Source organism: Neltuma alba, unplaced genomic scaffold (genome assembly GCF_004799145.2).
Source record: "Neltuma alba isolate B1F8T4 unplaced genomic scaffold, ASM479914v2 tig00011758_pilon, whole genome shotgun sequence".
NCBI lineage: Eukaryota > Viridiplantae > Streptophyta > Magnoliopsida > Fabales > Fabaceae > Neltuma > Neltuma alba.
In genome coordinates this window covers 33,597-54,143 of record NW_021636386.1, presented here as the reverse complement: position 1 = coordinate 54,143, position 20,547 = coordinate 33,597, and the positions used below count along the sequence as shown (strand labels likewise).

Genomic DNA, 20,547 nt, shown 5'->3' with positions numbered 1-20,547 from the left:
CTGATAACGATGTGTGATGGTGAGAGAGAAAGATTGACAAGTGGGTGAAAGCACAAGCCACCCTAAGAAGTCATGATGGTTAGCGAGATTGAGATTGGAAGAGATGTTTAGCAGAGAGATTGGATCTAACAGAAGAGATTAGTTTTTCACAACGTGATGAATTAATGTTTGAATCTTATTGGGAGAAGTGTCTATGTTTAATAGACGACAATTTTCAAATAAGATTGTTTTCAATAGAAATATATTTATGTTTTAGCGGAAAAAAAAGAGACAATTGCTTGTGAGGGAAAGGAGGAAATTCTTTAGAAAACCGAGCAACAGAGACGGAGTTTTTCTTCCTTCGCTTCGAATTCGTCTTTCGTCTTCTTCCTCTCTGTTTATGTTGTTCGTTTTTCTTCAGTCGGCGGCCGCCGTCTCTACCTTTTTTGTTCTTTTTTCCTCCGTTCTCTAATCGCTAGAGTTTCGACACATCATCCCCACAAAAGAACCCAACATGAAATATGAAAATAGCAAAAATATCCTTAGACTCCGTAATTCGAATTTACCCAAGAGGAAAAAAAATTAGGATAATAAAATCAATCCATTTAAATCTAATTGATAAGAATCATTGATTTTCAATTATTTCCTAGAGATTTGCACTAGATCAATTATTCACTGAAAATCGGCACTAAATATAACTAATTATTTCTCACAAAATGTAAAACGGCTAATACAATAGAATTTAATTTAATTCTCCATTAACACAGTTTATTACTAAAGAGTTAAATCAAGAGAATAAAAATATCTATAAATAGGATTCATCAATATATCTAACAACTTATTATAACTTCATTTGTTAATAATTCATAAACTTAATTAGAAGTTGTCTTTTTATAGACAAATATGGATATTTTAATACATTTTATTTAAATTATATTTTTTAATGATCACCGGTCTGCTTCGTAGTTGACTCTGATATAATCTATTAACCTTTGACTCACTATCTCGACCGGTTTGATTTTTAATACTTTGCTTTTCTCACTGACCACCTATCCAGCCACACCCTGTCAAATGTGATTTTTTTTATTTTGTATCAAATGTAATTTTTTTAAAAATAATTATTCAAACATAAGTTTTTTGTTTTTTTATTCTGAATACTTCTTTTAAAAAAATTTTATAAAATTTTTTTGGAAATAAAGAAACAAAAAAACCGCAACAAACGATTGTAAGCACTCTTTCCCAACTCCAAAAGGCCAGATTACATGACATGTAATATCCTATTTCTTTCATTATTTTTCAATCTATATATTCAACGTCACATCAGCCGATATAATTAAAAAAAATTACACAATCATTAATTATTTTAAACGATTTTCAACTTGCCTTAATTTTGTGGTTGGTGTGTGGTCCACTTAGAATTGAAAGCCATCACTATTTGATATTGAAATGGGATTTGGAATATATGGGGTCACCTCCACCCTTATAAAAAATGTCAAAATTAATTAAATATTAGTAATTTATTTCAATATTTTTCATATGATTGATACATGTGAATATTTTACTTTTTTTGCCTCGTAGAAGAATCATTTTCCCCAACACATAATTTTGAAAGTGTTCACAGCCTAAAATTTCAGTATTTGATAGGGACTGCCAACTGAAGAGGCATCATTGAAATGAAACTGAGATAGTGGACGTTTCAAATCCAGGCTAGCCATGGTTTCATATTTTATTTTAAAATAAAAATCAAATAAAAATTTTAATTTTTAAAGAAAATTGCAGTTAAGAGTCCTGAATAAAAGTATTTACATAAAAACTTCAAATTTTAAAATTAGGTTAGAATACCAGAATGTTAAAATCAAAACCATACAAAAAATTAAGCTTTAATTTTAAATTATTAGTTCTTGATGGTCTCAAACTAATATTTTCATTAATATATTTCTGTGTAAAGACTTTAAATTATAGTTTTTACATGGATTTTATTATTATAAATATTGTGAAATATTTATTTGTTTTGAATAGTCTCAAATTGACTGATAATTTATTTAATAAAAATTTATATGTTTTTAATGTAAATAAAATAACACAAAAAAAAGAATCTTTTCAATTTCAAATTAAAAAAAAGTAATATTATCTAAATCTTATATTTACTGTTATTCCTTTCTAATATATTTTGAAATAAATTTAAAATGGCGTAGAATTTTTTTTTTGTTATGAAAAAGTATCAATGATATGAAATGATATAAGAGCTCATTATAATTAATTATAAATAATGGCAGTTTTTTTAGTCGCAATTTATGAAAGGGGTAGACCATAGATAGTTAGATACGCCCGTGTGAAGAGTTCATGTTTCATGCCGCGTGACACTTTTATTGTTGGGGTGACCATAGGGGCCCAGGGACAATGGGCCCACTGGCAATGCCACCTCATCACCGTTAGGATATGAGGCCATCATTGCCCGAGAGATGGGCCCGCCAATGCAACTCTGCCACGTGGGACCACCTGACTGGCTGTCTCCAGACAATTCCCATGGTCACCGACGGCTACCGCCCGTTCCCCCAAAGCGACGACGAGACAGAGACTCGCCCGAGTCATAGTGGGCCCCACTCCCCGAACGTGGCCACGTCAACCTACACTCGGTTACACGTGTTTCCACGCGCTCTTGACGCAAAGTCGCGCTTCCACGTGTCCCTGCGTGGGATCTGATTCACTTCGGCTTTCATAAAAATATGTTTTTAAGTCTTTCGGAGAGGAATGCACGTATGAACGTGACATTGTCAAACCCCTTAATTGCATGCATTTAGCTTAGCTCTCTCAGCACGAAATTTAGATATATTCCTCCTATTATTAATCTAAGACCTAATTATTGAGTTAGTTTTGGTTCTAAATATAAAACCTATTTCTCATATTTATCAATTTTCTCTAAATTACCCCTATGGATACTTCCTCAACCATAATCAAATAGAAGAGGGAGATGGAGTATTAAGACAGATGATTATGGTGTTTTAGGAAAAATGCGTCACTTTTCTTATGATTAACCAACTTACCTAACTTTCTTAATCTAATCAAATTAGTTAAATGGGTCTTATATTAAGGATCGGAGGAGTATTATATTATGAAACTACACACAATTTTTCAGTAAGATATATATATATATATATATATATATATATATAGCCAACTTTGCGAGATATATATAAACGGTATGATAGATATTAATAATGATAAATTAATATCAAAATCAGTATGAATAGAAAATGTATAAAAAAAAAGCTACATATCTCCGGACAATGATCGAGATCAACCTAATTTTTCTTTTATATTAAATTATTTTGACTCAATTTTGAATGATTGCAATAATTTAATAAAAAAATCATACATTGTAAATTTAGTTTCAAATTCCAAATGTTGTGACAAAAGTTTCAGCTATGGTATAAATTTATTAAAAACAAAACACACAAAGTTTTGATGAATTAAATACTAAAAGCTCGTTCAAGTTTGTTCTATTAATTTATTATATTAAACACAATTTTTCATCAAGTATTTGAATAAGAGTGTGTATATTTATAAGGGTTTAAAAATATTTTTAAGTAATATATGAATTCTAATTATAGGGTTGAAAGATAATTTAATAATGAATCTATTTTCCATTCATTTTTTTGACTAAAATGATTACTATAGTAATTTAGTAGCTGTTTCGATCAGTTCAAATAAATATTTTTTTACTTTACTAGATAAAACTCTTTTCACATATTTAATTAATTCAAATCAGCATTTAGTTGTGATTTAATTTAACAATAACTATGAAATATTATATTAAAATTTAAAATATAAGTATGTAGAGTACAATTATGAGGATAATCTAATTTTTTAACGGTAATAACAGCATTTATCATATTTGTAAATTATTTAATGCCTTTAGACCCCTAACTACGACATTTATTTATTTATTTTTTTGCCAGCCTAACTACGATATTTAAAATCTAGATAATTTACAGGTTGAAGAAATATCTTTGACTAAATCAATCAATTATATACACATTCTTTCGAAATTGATTTTATTTGATGTGACGTTAGGAAAAAATCTTTTTTTTTAAAATCATATTTACTGATCATAACAAACATAAAAATAAAAACTGAAGGGTAAAATTGTAAACAGATTTGTAATAAACAAAACTCTCGGGGAACTTTGGCTTATTTATGCAAGATATGTTCTTCTAGAAGGATCTCAAATTCACCAGTTGACCTTCTTAACCTTGGAGGGATTTAGTTTTATTCTTTCCTAAGGATGAGGTGATGTCCTAATGATGATAACATCTTGCAATTTAATAGTGTTAATGGAACATTCAGTTAAAAAAACAAAGTTATAACAGTCAATTATCGACTAGACTTTAGAATAATTTAACATAATTATTATTTTTTATGCCACAATATTTAGACCAATCACATTGATTTATTATTAATTTGTTATATATTCTGTTGGAGTTATAAAATTTTTTAAAAATTGTCAGTTTCACCTGTGTCTTTTGTTAACTAGATTTTTGTTTTGCAATTCATGAATAATGCAATGCATTTTTATGAAAATTACAGGATAAAAAAATCTAATAATATGACAGAAAGGACAAAGTGGGAAAATAACAGTTCGAAACATAATTAAATAATTAATGTTAAACATGGATTTTGACAATAATTAAATTTTTAGCTTTTACTACCCAACATTTTCTAATTGAACGTTTCTACTCACTATTAATATTTTTTCCGATACGTTAATAGAAGTACTAGTATACTGCCTTCTCTCATTAATATAGGAGTTAATTTGATTTTCAATTTGGTCCTAAATATAAAACCTAAATTTATTTTATCTTTTATATTTACCTTTTTTTTCTCTCAAAGTTGTCCTTATATTATGATAGTTGTATATGTTAAATGTTCTATCAAATAATAGTTTTAACTAATACACATGATTAGCAAGGGTATTTTAAAAAAGATAACACATATTTATTATAAATAACTAACTTAATTAATTTTCTTAATTTTTTCAAATTATTCAACTAGATCTTATATTAAGAATCGGGTGTAATATTAAAGTGCTTGAATTGTAGAGGCCTCCTAACACCTTCCAAGGAACAAAAAATCAGATCGGATACTAAACTGGTTGAGATCATGGTTCAAGGGTCAGTTGGTCAAACCAAGATTAACTCAGGGTCCAACCGATCATATTAAAATAATATAATTTAATTAAAAATAGCGAAATATAACAAATTAATAATCAATAATAACAAAATATAAGGAAATATGACAATAGTTTGAATATGACAATAACAAAGTATAACAATATTGAAAATTTTGATCTTTATAGTTCATCATTAACTAAAATTAATAATTATTAATACCAAAATTATCATTAAAATTCATTTAAATCTATAGGGGTTAAAATATTAGGAGCTGAATGAAAAAAAAAAAACCAATAACAACCTAATAATCCAAACTAGTTTATTACCGGTTCATATCGGTTTTTTACCGGTTTTCATCAATTCACATCGATTTGACCGGTTCGCCACCAGTTCAACTCCTCCCTAGTTTAATATCCAAACCGAACCGAATCACTGATTGGTTCACCAGTTGAACCGGCTGGTTCAATCCGGTTTTTTGTTATTTGATTTTTTCCTACCTTTACTATCTGTGTTATAGTCTTGAGAGGGGATAAATATGTTAATGGGTAGGAATTCTCTTCACTTTCTTTTTCATTCTATTCCTTTTCTTAACATAATATTAATATTTAAATAATTTATATTTTAATTTTAATTTTTTATAATTTAATATTCTAATAGTAATTTTATAAAAAATAAATTTAAACCATTTAAACATTAATATAAGGATCACAAAAAGAGAAGAGGAAAGATGGGAAAAGTATTAAAAAGAAAAAATTACTATATAGTTTCACACAAACAATTTAATTACTAAAATGTCTATTGATCATAATCTTTTGTGATTTCTTACATCGAATTTGTTATGCTATTTACTTGTGGAGAAATTTCTTAGTAATTAATGCCTTTATAGACTGCACAAAGAAAAAAGAGAAAATGATCGCTTCTTTTTATTTTTTTTTAATCAAAGACACGTATACTAATGACTCAAAGTTATAAGGGATAACAAACTCACAATTTTTCGTCTAGAAACAACTTTTATAATTTCAAAAATATTAATAAAACTAGTTAATTTAATTAATTATAATAAATATGTATTATTTTTTTATAAACTATTACATTTAATTATGTAAATTAAAACTATTTTTTGATAAAATCCTTGCAATAAATAGGATATTTCATATAGAACATAAATTTGAAAGACAAAATCGATTATAATTTTATACTTAGAATCAAATTTAATCTCAACTATCGATCTTATATCTATATAAAATAGCATTTAAAATTAATTATAAGTACATTTTATATAAATTGAGACAAAATTCTTCTTACATAATTATCTCACATTACCTTCGTTTCTGATTATAAAAACTCATTTATAGTACCATATTTTAAACCCCTCACTCCCCATGACTATTATTTTTTTTGTTAAAACATAAATATTTTTTTATTAGAAAAAAATTTTATTCAAGATATTATTAGTCACTAATTATAAACATTTCTTTTAACATATATTTAATGGCCCAGTTTCTGGGTGGAGTGCGGTGTTTCCATTTTAACTAGGCCTTAGGTGTCATCCTCCTTGGGAAAGAGAGTGGTCAGTCAAGGCCCTTACGCGCTCAACCAGGCCCACGGTGGTCACGCGCTCTCGCCGTTGGCAGTTGGGACGTAAATTCACGCGCAATGGGAAGGCTAAGGGAAAGGAGGCTAGCAGGGATTGTTTTGTCATTTTTTATATTTATTTTTTAATATGCTTCCAAATTCAACAACCGGTGAACGTTTCCTTATGGAGCACGTTTAGTGGGAACCGAAACGTTATAAATACCCTCCATTTCTGCGTTCCATCCTTCTTTCTTCTCCTTTCTCTACCTCCTCAACGTTTTCTCGCTTTCTCTTCTGCGCTTCCTTTTCTCTCTCTGACAGATTTGCCGCTTCATTGCTTTCCTTTTTCACACTCTGCCCCCTTCTCTTTTTAAGCTCTGTTGTATTTCTCAGCTTCATTCTCATCTTCGTTGTTCTTGCTCTTACTCGGCCTACACATTACCTTCCTTTCTCTCTCTCCGTTTGGCCGCCTAGAAAATTACCGAGAAAAAGAGATACTGTAGCTGAAATATCCTTACCAAACAGTCAGTGCAATCTATTTTTTCTGGTTGCTCTGTTATTCTGCTGGCTGTCGAACTATACATCGGTTCGTGCTTTACTTGGTGTTAGTTTTGTTACTGGTTTGTTTCGTTTCTGAAGATTTGGCTCCTGGAACCTGCATTCGGAGGATTATGAGTTTTCTCATTTCCTTTTTCTTCTGTTTGGAGCTCGTATATTAGGTGCGTTATGAATTTATGATTAACTTTCTTCATATTGCCGCTTTCTCTAATCGGAATGCTTTAAAAAATTTAGATTCTAAGAGTCCGGTGAGGATTCGTGTTGCTTTTTTTTTTCCCTCTTTTGTTATGGTCTGATTTTGACGGCGTAAATTGCTTGCCATGAGGAGAGTTCGGTGACGTGGAATCTTTCCTCTTGCCTTGCAGTTTAGAAGTATTCGGTCATATTTTGAATATTAGAAGCCGGTCAAAATTGGGCTTTAGTTCTTAATCTTCGTCGGCCTACACATTTCCGTCCTTCCTCTCCCTGTTTGACTGCCGGGAAAGTTACTGACATAAGATTCTTTAATTGATTATTCTACCAAGCTGTCCGGGTATCTACTTTTTTCTTCTGGTTATTCTGTTGTTTTATTGGCCGCCGAACTATAATCAAATCGTGCTTTAATTAGGTATAAGTTCTTGTTTGTGGTTTATTCCCTTTTCTAACGTTTGGGAACCCGGAACCGGCACTCTGAGGATTATGAACATTCTCATTTCCTTGTTCCTCTGTTTAGAGCTCCTATATTATGTACGTTACGAATTTATTTAATCATTTTTTCATCTTATTTCCCCTTTTTTTGCGCAAGAATGCTTTTCAAATTGAGATTCTGAACGTTTCCTGGTTAAACTTTGTTTTTCCCTTCGGGTTATCGTCCGATTTGGACTGCGTATATTGCTTTGCGATTGGAGAGTGCCGTGACGTTTTGGCCCATGGAATCTTGCCACTTACCTCTGCAGTTGATGATTATTCAATTATAATTTAGAAATATTAGCTTGTCAAAATCCGGGCCACCTGTCTTAATTTAAAGATTATGAGTAGTATGCTTCCTTTTTCCCCCCCCCCTTTCTTCCCCTATTCTAACATATAATCATCTTCTTTGACTGGTCTTTAATTGATTGGTTAATTCAGTTTTTTTCAGTTTTCCGACCACAGGATGGATACTGTCGAGTTTGGACAAAAAATTCTGATGTGTCTTCCTTGGAACTATGTTTGATTAAGCTGATGTGATTTGTTGATTGTTTTATGCTTGATTTTTTTCTTTTCGAAGTCTGACAGTTCCTTGTCCTGATCTCGTAAAGTATTTTGAACCATTTAAAAGAAAAATAAATAGGGAAAAGTCAATTTCCGTGAACTCTATATCTTTTCTTCGTCTACATCCTAGTGTTGTTCCCCCCTAAAATAGGGAGCAGTTTCATTTATGCTGGGGGGGGGGGGGGAGTTCTGGCCTTTGTGTTAACAGGCTTCAAAGAACCATTACATACACAATTGTGGATTTTTTTTTCCCCTTCGGTTGTCATGATGCTTATTTGGGATCACAACAGAAGTATGGTGTTCTATATATAAATGGTTACTGGTGATAATCTATGTCAGTTGTCTTTTTTATTGCAGAATCTTTATTTGTTGGGTCCATATGTATTATTGAGTCCCATGCTTTGTAGGCCCGTAATGTGTGGTTGCATAGTTCTTTCCTGTCCACTGCATGGGGTAGGACAGCTTGACAATGTGTACATAACTATTATCTGCTTAGTTATGTTTTTCTAAGGAAATTTCACTTGCTCACAACGAGCACAATATCTATTTTCATTGTCTTGATGGCCTTTTTTTCTTTTTTTTCTTTTTCCTTTCCTTCATCCTTTACTATTGTTGATTTTTAGCTTGTGGTGTAGGTGAATTTTAGTCCTGTGTGATTCCTTCTTTCTGCTTCATCATGTTCTAGTCATTCTTGCCAGTGATTTTTACTTTGTTTTGCTGAGCAAGTTGATGGCTTAGTTATTACTTATTAGGAGAAGGTTACGCTTTTCCTCTGCCAAATAGCTGGAGATATTGGGTCATTTGTTCTATTTAATCGCTATTTACTATATGATAATTAGATTTCATCGACTTTTTCCACTTTTGAACCCTTAACATTATTCATTGTTATCATTGTGAGTATATCAATCCAAAAATTTTTCAAGAAAGTAGAAACCCTTGGTATCAAGCATGGAAATCTCTGTTATGAATTTAACATGTTTTCTAAAACTGAATTTATCTTCCCTGGAGTTGGGAATATGAAGTTTATTATAAAATATATGAATTATAGAAGTAGGCGTACCAGTGTCATGCGCAATATTAGTAGGGTTCAGTGAAACTTCATTTGAAAAATATTTATTCTTATCCTTTTGTTCTTTAGCAGCCATATATATTGATTTTTAGAAATAACAATAGAGAATAATTACTTAGAATGTTTAATTTACTTTAACCTTCAGCATAATATTTATATTGTCATATGGGACTGCAGAATTTCTTTACAATGGATTAACTGAACTGTGATGGTACGTACTGTAGATGCATTTTTCTTGTTCAAAGACAGATAAACTACTCAATTATGGTTCAAGGTGAGCCTCAATAATATTGAGTTGTCCATTAAGGTCTATGCCTAGTCTGTGGATTTCAAATCTTAGGTTTACTGCTTGTAGGATGAGATCCTTACTGTCCTCATTTGGATTTTAGTGAATTGGACAGTTTTAAACCAATCAATTAAGCAAGAACCCATGCAACTTCCTTCCTTTTTTCCTTTTCTTAATTTTCTTCCTTTGTGTTTGTTTTTACATGGCCAAGTGGATTCATGCTTTGCAATTATTCTTCTAATAATAGAAGTTCCAGTACCTGTCTTCTTTACTTTTTTTTCATGCTCCCCACTTTTTCTGGCTGCTTCATATGTTCCATAATATAATTGTCTATGCATGTCAAGCGTCTTTGTCATTTATTGGTTTGTTGTTGACAAAAGCATTTGCATGTGCACTTTTTGTAGTCACATCCGCTGAATTTTCTAGCTGCTTTTCTATGCCTACTTGAGGCTGCATGTATTTAATGCCCCAACCAAATTCCTCTCTCAAAATATATGTCTTCTGGTAGGAGTCTTCTTTAATTTTTCTTTTTTGCTTATGGTAAGATGGAAAGGTAAACTTGAATGCTGTTTGTTTCAATAATTCTGCTGCTTGTGATTCAATGAGTTCATAGAAAATTGATCATATGATCATTGCTTTCAGGAGCTTGGCAGTTGATGGACTGTTACCCTAAGAGTAGTGACAAGAAAACATTGAAGAAGTGGTTTTTTATTGATAAAAGAGTTGGTTGAAGTGAAAATTTGATATTGGCTCAATTGCCGATCAATACGCTACTAGTTTCTTAAATTCCTGCTGCTCTACAAATTAATCTACAAAACTGGATCCAATGGACCTGAAGTCAAATCATACTCCTGTTCTTACTGATGCTGCACCCATAACGAAATCGAGATTGGGCGTGCATTCCAGTCTGTTGCCTTATTCTCCAACAGGGGCAGCTTTTCCATCTGCCCTGCTTCTGACAATCCCTAGGAAGAAGGCAGGATTTCTTGATGATGTTCGTTCTAGTGGTTGGCTGGATGCCATGAAATCATCTTCTCCTACAGCCAAGAAGATAACAAAGGATATTAATCATGGTTTTGCATCGTCTGATGCTGATAGCGCTTACGCTACCTGGCTGGTATTTCTTGTTTCTGCAGCCTATTGTGTTTGATTTTAGTTTCCATTTGTATAATTCTGGATGGGTTGTTTATTGTATTTCATTTTCTATGCTTTTCAATATCACAGCTAAAGTATCCATCAGCACTTACGTCTTTTGAGCAAATTGCAAACTATGCAAAAGGCAAGAGAATAGCATTGTTTTTGGATTATGATGGAACTCTTTCACCAATTGTGGATAATCCTGACTGTGCTTTCATGTCTGACAATGTGAGTAATCTTCTCCAGATTTTGGGTCCAGTATTTGAATTGGGAGCTACTCTTCAATTGTTCTTATTTTGCTGAATTTGATTTGGTAACTTCTTTAGATGCGTGCTGCTGTTAAAAAAGTGGCAGAGCTTTTTCCCACTGCAATAATTAGTGGAAGAAGCCGTGACAAGGTATTTGGCTTCTCTTGAACAGTTTATTGCAATTTTCTTTCTCTTTTTATTCTTCTGTAGCTATATGCATATTTGTGCTCATGCGGAACATTCTAACCTTCTCCACACCACAATTTGCTCAGGTATATGAATTTGTAGGACTAACTGAACTCCATTACGCTGGTAGCCATGGGATGGATATCATTGGTCCTGTCAGACAATCTGTATCTGATAACCATCCTAATTGCATTAGGTCTACTGACAATCAGGTACTAAGGTTCAATCAAAGTTTTGATTTGGTGTTAACTTTTACACGTTATTTTCTCTTGTCTTCTCAAAAAGGGCCTCTTTTAAGATCTTTGAAAAATAATACAGGGAAAGGAAGTTAATTTATTCCAACCTGCTGCTGAATTCTTGCCCATGATTGATGAGGTGGGTATATTTGAAAAATCCTACAGTGAATCAGCTTCCAATCTTTTTCTCTATTGGACTATGGCATTCTGACAAACTCATGTTTGGGCAGGTGTTTAATTCCCTTATTGAATGTACAAAAGACATTAAAGGTGTAAAAGTTGAGAGCAACAAATTTTGTGTCTCTGTACACTATCGCAACGTAGAGGAGAAGGTAAAGGATCCTGTTCTTATGCTTAATATTTTGCTTAGGTACCTATTGCTTTTCATAAAAGATTAACTGTTCTTAATTAAAATGCAGAATTGGAATATGGTGGGGCAAAAAGTCCATGATATTCTGAAAGACTATCCACGCTTGCGATTGACCCATGGGCGCAAGGTACCAAATCAAACTATATTGAATTATGAGTAATCACACTTACCTTGAATGCTAGATTTTAGAAAAATTGGACTGCTATACTATAATTAAATGAGCAAATATTTGGTATTTTATTTTGTTTGAGAAATAAATTGTATGCTAAAATATGGTAGTAGAGTGCAAAACAGTGATAAATTAACTTAAAAGTTATGAAGATGATAATTATGATGGAAAATTTTAATTCAGTTGTGGAATTTTGAAGCAATCTATCCTATTTAGATTATTCAATAACCTTTATCAATAACCTTTATTCCCTATTTTTCAGGTTTTAGAGGTCCGACCAGTGATCAACTGGGATAAGGGCAAAGCTGTCACATTTTTACTTGAGTCACTTGGTGAGTTCATTTCCTATTTGTTTACCTCTGCGTCACTTTATGGAATGTCAGAGATATCTTTGTTTTGCAGCAAGTGACATTGGAAATATATTTACAGGGCTTAGCAACTGTGATGATGTGCTCCCTATATATGTTGGAGATGATCGGACTGATGAAGATGCTTTTAAGGTATGACACTTGACATGCACTAATTTATGTCCCCGAAATGTTTTTTGCTTTCGCCCTTCTTTCTCTTCCCCCCTCTCAATTTTCCTGATCAACTAAATTTTAACAGGTTTTGAGGGAGGGGAATAAAGGTTATGGCATCCTAGTTGCTTCTGCACCGAAGGAAAGCAATGCAGTCTACTCTCTCCGTGATCCATCAGAGGTATTTCTCAGTTTCAACATAACAGCTTAGGAGGAGGGGGGGTGTGTAAAAAGAACTTGGGTCAAAATCGTATAAATTCATCCAAACTTCTCTGGCAGGTATTTTGTGCTCTTTCGGTCCTAAATATAAGACTTATTTTATAGTGTAATTTACACTATAAAATGATTCTTGCATTTAGGACCAGAGGGAGTATTTTATCTGTAAGGAATAGGCTGCTAGCAAAATACACTTGAAATACTACATAGATCTTTAGGTCAAGCACATTGGCATTTGATGTTGGACAGGATTGAAAAATAAAAGGGCTGAACAAAGCTGATCAAAATCAAATATGACGGAGATCTTTTTTTTCCAGCCATGCTTTCCCATTTTAATCAAAGTGGTCATTTTATTTGATGATCAGACTATGTATAAGAAACATACTTAAAGAAACTCTGATCTTACTCATGCCACCATGAAATATCCTTACGCCTGAATACTGATATTGTTTACCCATATAAATCTTAAATTAGTCAATTATTTAAAAGATTCATAAATCTCAAAAGATGACATGATTATCATCATCATCATATAAAATGATAAATCATCTATAATCTTATCTTCACGCAATGTCGCCTTAACTTCTTCCCTGATGTTTATATTTGCAGGTCATGGAATTTCTCAAGTCTCTTGTGTTTTGGAACTCAGGCCTCCTTAAAAGTTACATATAGGGAGGAGAATATAGTCTACTATATATCTAATAAAGATAGTTTTATGTTTCAAGATTTTTGGGTCTCCAAGCAAAGTACTCCAGGAGGTTTCTTGGAGCGGATTTCAGCACAGAAGCCTCTCATGGAAAAGCATAGTCTCTGCCTGTAGTAACTGTAAATTCTTGGCTCATAATTATTTCATAAAGTATTACAGAAATATGTGCTGAGGGTACTTTCCTATCAGAGTATATTAATGTTCAATTCATCTCACTTTCTTTGTCAATTTTGGTCATTTTCTCTGATTGTTCATTCATGGGTTCCACGAGAAACTACTCATTTGTTAATTCTTTTATATGTAGAATGATATACATAAATTACATTTTTAAATAAGCTTAGTGGCCATTGCGTGAATGTTGCCTAAGTAAGGGCTCCCCTTTACCCACTCCCATCTCTTTTTATGTGTCCCTCTGCGATAAAATTACTAGGGTAGACTTTGGCAAAAGAAAATTCTTCTTCTTCAGATGCTTTCAAATAGCTAAACTCTCTGAACATACTTCAGCGTTATGCTAGGTCTAACTTTGGTAATGACTATTTTCATCTATTAATTAGTACTACTGCTATCTTTGAAAGAGCTCATTTTGAAGAAACACAACATCAAGCTTATTGTGGCTTTCCCATTTTTCTTCGCTCACGTTTTTGGTTCCATCCATTTTTGTATTGTACGGTTGATTGTAGAAATTTAGTTGTCTGCCTCCCCCCCCTCTCTTTCGCGGGCCAAAAGTAGAACTATAGAAGAAGGAAATGAATACCATTCAGCCTGTCAACTGACGCCTCATCAATAGAGCCGGGAATCAGGGCTGGCCCGGCCCTCCAGGGCCGGCCCTTCAGGGCTGACGGGCTTAAAAGGGCCGGCCCTCCAGGGCTGGAATTTTAAAAATATCCCAATTTGCTAGGCCCGGCCTTTAAGCTACAGGGCCAGGGCCGGCCCGCGGGCTTTTGGCCCGTTTAAGAAAAAATACTATTTTTTATATTTATCATATTTTTTATAAAATAAATCAATGAAATTATTAATAAAAGACATAAATATGAATAAAATTAAGTCACATATAAAATATCATCATATATAAATATTCATCAACATCTAAGAACATCTAAAACATTCATTAACAAGATAACAACATCTAAAAGTTTTATCTATAATGCAATTGTGCAATAAATAAACACTATTATTAATCTTTTGAAACTTCATCATCACTATAATTAATTACTTTTCTTCATAAGTATACTTTTCTTTCATAACAAAAATATCAAGTTTTTCTTCTTTATAAGAATTTTATTTTTAAATTTTGCAATCTAACTATTTTTTTACTTTAATGTGAGAAACATTGCTGTTAAAACTCATGAATTTCTAATTCAAATTATAGAATCACAAGTTATATAAGTATAAAAATATTCTATTATCAAATATATATATAGTTTAAAAATATCAACGCATATAATATAAATCAAATCATTATTAAAATCCAAATTAACCCATTTTTAAAAATTTAATTGGATAAATTATTATCTAAAACTAAATTTACTTTTAAAATGATAATAATAACTAAATATTTGAAATATTATTAACAATGTAAAAAATTAATAACGTTAATATATATATAAAAAATTTTAAAAATAAAAAAAAATATAAAAGGGCCGGCCGTGGCCCTCCAGGGCGGCCCTTTTAAGCCCTCGGCCCTCCAGGGCTTATGTTTCATTTTAAGAGAAAAATATCAAGCCCGGCCCTCATAATTTCAGGGCCTAAAAGGGCCGGCCCGACGGGCTCGGCCCGTTTTCCCGGCTCTACTCATCAATTGGGGGAGGGAAAAAAAAACCTCCGAAAAGTGTCAACCTCCACTAAGTAAATGGTATTGTCGCAGATTATATGTCTATCGAATTTAACTTATAGAGATAAAAATATCTTAATAAGTAGGAGAATTATAGGAAATAAAAATTTAACACAGGGGATAAAAAGAAAATAAATCATAATCTTTGACGAAAAATTTAAAAAAAATATTTAAAATGACAGATCTGATTTTAATAGATTTCGTACAAAAATATTCCAAACCACTACAAGAATAATTAGCATTATATATTTGTTATTTTGAAATTTAACAGGTATGTTTTTGTCATTTTCTCAACTTTTTTTAAATAAGTTTTATATTTAGGATTAGGACCACAAGTATATAGGAAAAAATGATGTAATAACCAATAGTACTTTCCTAATCCTAAATGTAAAACTTATTTTATAATATAATTTACACTATAAAATGAATCTTATATTTAGAATTAAGGAGTATTTTTTTACTTTTCTTTTTAAGTGAAGGGGTCTTGAACTAACCAGAACCTTTGCCTTCCCTGCTTCCCAAATCCACATGCTTTACAATAAATTCCAGTTACTAACAAGATATTAAGTCCCTTTGAACCAATACACACATCTAGATATATTTACTTTTATTATATTAGAGAATTTAAAAGCTAATCAATTTCCATAGGTTCTACCTTTTTTGAGAAGGCAAAATGATTATCATTATAGTAAAATTAACAGTCTACATCACAATATTAGTTACTTGAAAAAAAAAGTATGAAAGAAACGGTAAAAAACCTATAATCATTACACTTAGAGATAATTACTCTAGAAAACAAAAACAGGAGATGTTTGTTCACTGTCCAATCTCCCTTTCGAGGCTTTACGAACATGAGTGAGATCCACGAGCTGCTTCTTGAAGCAAATCAAGATGAGTTTAGAACCTTCCTTGAACAAGTCTTTCCCATGTGTACTACCCATAGCAAGATCTGCCTCAAAAATTGGTCTACCTTCCATAAGTTCTACTTACTACTTTTGCCTCATAAATTGATCACATTTTTCTCTAATGGAAAAAAGTAACTCTTGATTGGTATAAAAAAAATTAAAAAAAGAAACAAGAAAAAGAAAAAAAAAGGTTGCCTTTTGTTTCCAAACACAGCTTAATGCATGGGAATCATGCAAATACCTGTAAAAGCGATTAAATCACGAGCATAATCATCTGATTCGCGTGAAACCCAGCATTTCATATCCTCTTGATCTCCCTCGTTTCTGTTCACAGTTTCTAGAATCTCGTAATTAAGTCCCACCTAAGAGAATTAAATATAAAAAAGTCATTTGAAATTATGAAATTATTCTGAATTTTCAATGGACTTTTTTGTAATAAATTTTATTTATTTGATTATCAAATTGCCCTTATTATCATTTTTCTTAAGTTTACATTGACAACTGAAAGAGTAGTCGTTGACAACTTAAGGTACAATGATTGACAACTATCGCGGTAGGCATTGACAACACATTTTCTCAGCACATCATAAAATGTAATGCATGAGTTGTCAATACCTCCGTGAAGTTGTCAATCCTTGCACCTTAAGTTGTTAATCACTGCTTTTTCAGTTGTCAATACAAACTTAAAAAAAAAAAGAAAAGGTAATTTGATAATTAAACAAATAAAATTTATTGCAATAAGGTTCTTTGGGACTTCAGAATAATTTCAGAATTTTAACGAATTTTTTATATTTAATTCTCTTGGATGAGACCTAATTACAATTTTTCCATCTCTTTAACCAATTTAAAAAACTGGTCAATTCAATCGTATAGTCCCTTTGGGTCGTTCCTACGGTTCTAGAATGATTTTGGGGTCCAGGATAACTTCTTGAATGTAGATCCCGTCGGGAGTTAACTTATTGGATCTCACAAGAAATTGTAATGCTTTCCAAAATTATACTTGTTAAATTCCCAGAAGACCACAAATTTCCAAGAAGACTAAAATGTTATTTGATATTTAATTTTAACAGAGGGTTAACTGGGAAAAATTGATATATAATATTAAATAAGACATATATTTTGGGACAGGAAAAGTTTAGAAAAAAACGACTTATATTTTGGGATGGAATGAGCATTTTGCATGAGTTTTTGGGGTATTTAATGCCTTTTTCCCGGGGGTAAAAAAAAAAAAAACACCCTCTTGCAAATTTCTGATAATTATATAGAGAAAGTATTTGTCTTGTTAAATTGGTGTTGATTTGGGGTAACAAAGATAAAAACATTTTCAATTTCAAAATCATTTTAATGGGATACTAGCTTTTCTTAATTCCAGTTAATTCTAGCGAGAGTGGTGAAATTAACCTACATTTGTGGGCAGAAGAATATATAGTCGATAAATAATTTTGATTAATATAATTTTTGTTTCTAAAATTTAAAATCAATAGTTTTGATTTTAACATTTCACCTCTTTAGGTTTGGTCTCTGAAATTTGAAACTCAGGTCTTGATTCCTAAAATTTAACTTTATTTTGTTCCTCTTAAAGATTTTTAATTTCTGGAACAGTGTTTTTTAAAGACCAAAACTATTGGTCTTAAATTTGAGGAATAAAAACTAAAGTAAGATTACATTTTAAGGATCAAAACTGTTGGGTTCAAATTTCAAGGAATAAAATCAAAATGAAACTAACAAATTTCAAGGACTAAAGGTATTGACCCATAATTTCATGTACGAAATTGTATGTGTGTGTGTTATACTTTTATCAGCCAAAAGAGTGTGCATGTCTATATTCATATACATACAAAAACACATTTGAATTTTTTTTCATTTTATTTATGTTATATCAAGAGAATTTCACCCCCGAATTTTTTACGCATACATCACAAATATGGAATTAACCTTAAGTGACTCTCTATTTAATATTTTGATATATATGTGTGTGTGTAAATTAATCCTTGTTCAGTTGAAATACAAGTTGTATATCATGGATCTACATGTCCCTTTGGTTTTATTTTATTTTTTTGTTGGAATTTATAGTAGGCATTATCGAAAGTTTCATGCGGTAAACATTTCATCTATTTTAAAGATTATATTTTTACCATTTCAACTGTTAATTTAATAATACCACTCTTTCAAGTAAATGTCATTGAGAACATCATTTAGTTTATCAAAAAAATAATTTTAACTTATATATTTTTAAAATTTTAATCATATTTCAATTTTTTTATTAATTAAATTTATTTATTTAGTAATATTTTAAATTTGAATCACATGTTACTTAAAATAATATATCTACACATATGCATAAAAATCAATTATAAATTTAATATAATGAAAAATAAAATATTCAATATAATTTTTGGTTTTTTATTTCAAGGTAAATTTTATTTATTTAAGTATAATATTTTTAAAATGTATTTAAATATTATTTTGCTTAGTTAATTGTTTCAAGTGATTGAAATTAAAGAGTGGGAATACCTAAAAGAAAAAATGGCATAAAAAGAAGTTAAAAATTGTAATATTCTAATTCAGGCATCTAAGAAGTCAAAATTTCAAAAGAAGAAGTGATGCATGGTCTGGTATTTTACAAATGTAGTTAAATGACAAAAATATTCTTGTATTAAAAAGTTTATTAATAAATTATGAATTAATAATGACAAATTTGAACAATAAATGAAAAAATGTATTAATAATGATAAGTTATTTATTAATAAGTTATGAACTGATAATGACAAGTGTTGGACAACCAACGACAAGAAATATACTGATAACGACATGTTTGATATATTTTTTTAAAATCTGATACAAGGATATTTTACTCATCTGACTATATTTGTAAGATATCAGATCAATCACCATTTTTTTTCTGATATTTTGGCTTCTTAAGTCTTTGAATGGGAATATGGTAATTTTCAATTTCTTTTTTTATGTCATTTTCCTGCTCCTGATGCTATTGCATTTTCCGCTTTCATTTGTATGTGTCAGAGCACGTGGCATATGCCAAAAAAGTTGGGGACTTGGGCGTAGTTTTGCCGTGTACGACATTTCATCCGGACGAGACGAGGGATTTCAATTTTTGAATGAAAATCCCAGCCCCAGTCGTGTAAAAGACAACATTGTTGATACCTAAGAACAAAAGCAAAATTAATTTTTTAATCTTTCATTTTTTTAATTTTTTGGTAAGTCAGTTATTCAATTATCCCTCGATATTCAAACTTTTGATTTAGTCGTGTCTCAATCCTTAATTTTTCACTTTTCTCAAAAAAATAATCCTTATCATCTTTAAATGGGAGAATTACAATCATGTCTCAAGAATATAATTTAATTATCCTAAAGTTTATCAATAAGTAAAGAATAAGCAATGATAAGTTTCAAAATAGAAAATGTCAACAGATTTAGACTGGTTACTTATCACTAATGCTTTTTAATAATTAAATTACTTTTTTAGGACTTCTTGATAATTCTTTTTTTTTTTTAATAAATTAGCCCATCTTGAAGACTGGACTATATATCAAAGTTCTGTATACATGCAAACATAAATTTCTAATTCAATTATAGGTAAAGGGCAAATTTGTTATGAAAGTATTTTGTTGGGTGTGCAATGCACAATGTTTATATGAAAGTTTAAAAATTGTATAATATTGCATTATAGTACTATATTAAAACTTGAACCGGCTTGGCTGGGTTAGCCTAAGAACCGAATAACTCGATTAGTTTGGTAGGTTAACCTAGTTGTTTTTTTTAAAAAAAATTGATAATTTTTTTAAAGTTGTTTATAATTAGTATTTAGTGATTGAATGATTGTTGGAAGAAATATTTTGTTATCTTATGTCTATTTTGATATTTTGCTAGAATGAATATTTAGTAATTTTGATAGTAAATATTATGATTTTAATTTGTCAAAGGAATTGCAAAATTTTTGAAAGAAATTATAAGTATATAATTATTTTATTAGTGATTCGAGCTACTGAATTGATATTTAGTTCTTAATAAAAGTTTAAATTAAATTTTTATTTTTTTCTCATTGTTTTGACTCTTGGGTTTACTCCAGTCTATCTTACTGATCCTTGACCTATTGTCTTAACCAGTTGAATCACCATTTTAGTTTTTAGTACCTTACG

The 20,547-nt window shown here is 30.8% G+C and overlaps 1 protein-coding gene across 5 annotated transcripts; it reads left to right on the top strand.

The window, feature by feature from the left end:
• The first annotated feature begins 6,990 nt into the window (after nucleotides 1–6,990).
• Nucleotides 6,991–14,020, top strand: LOC114717641 (trehalose-phosphate phosphatase A). 5 transcript variants are annotated; one of them, XM_028902850.1, is made up of 13 exons: nucleotides 6,991–7,444; nucleotides 7,649–7,815; nucleotides 10,511–10,985; nucleotides 11,093–11,233; nucleotides 11,332–11,403; nucleotides 11,526–11,651; nucleotides 11,758–11,814; nucleotides 11,906–12,007; nucleotides 12,095–12,172; nucleotides 12,477–12,546; nucleotides 12,644–12,714; nucleotides 12,821–12,913; nucleotides 13,558–14,020. In XM_028902850.1, the coding sequence occupies exons 3-13, from the start codon at nucleotides 10,695–10,697 to the stop codon at nucleotides 13,618–13,620; spliced, it is 1,164 nt and encodes a 387-aa protein (XP_028758683.1). In that variant the 5' UTR covers nucleotides 6,991–7,444; nucleotides 7,649–7,815; nucleotides 10,511–10,694; the 3' UTR covers nucleotides 13,621–14,020. The 5 variants fall into 5 exon arrangements, with proteins under 5 accessions (XP_028758683.1, XP_028758682.1, XP_028758686.1 ...); XM_028902849.1 differs by lacking the exon at nucleotides 7,649–7,815; XM_028902852.1 differs by lacking the exons at nucleotides 6,991–7,444; nucleotides 7,649–7,815 and adding an exon at nucleotides 7,850–8,009.
• The last annotated feature ends 6,527 nt before the right edge of the window (nucleotides 14,021–20,547 follow it).

Coding starts and splice junctions, on each gene's coding strand:
- LOC114717641 (XM_028902849.1), top strand. CDS start 10,695: ATGGACCTGAAGTCAAATCATACTCCTGTTCTTACTGATGCTGCACCC. Junction 10,986..11,092: donor GCGCTTACGCTACCTGGCTG/GTATTTCTTGTT, acceptor TCAATATCACAG/CTAAAGTATCCATCAGCACT. Junction 11,234..11,331: donor GTGCTTTCATGTCTGACAAT/GTGAGTAATCTT, acceptor TAACTTCTTTAG/ATGCGTGCTGCTGTTAAAAA.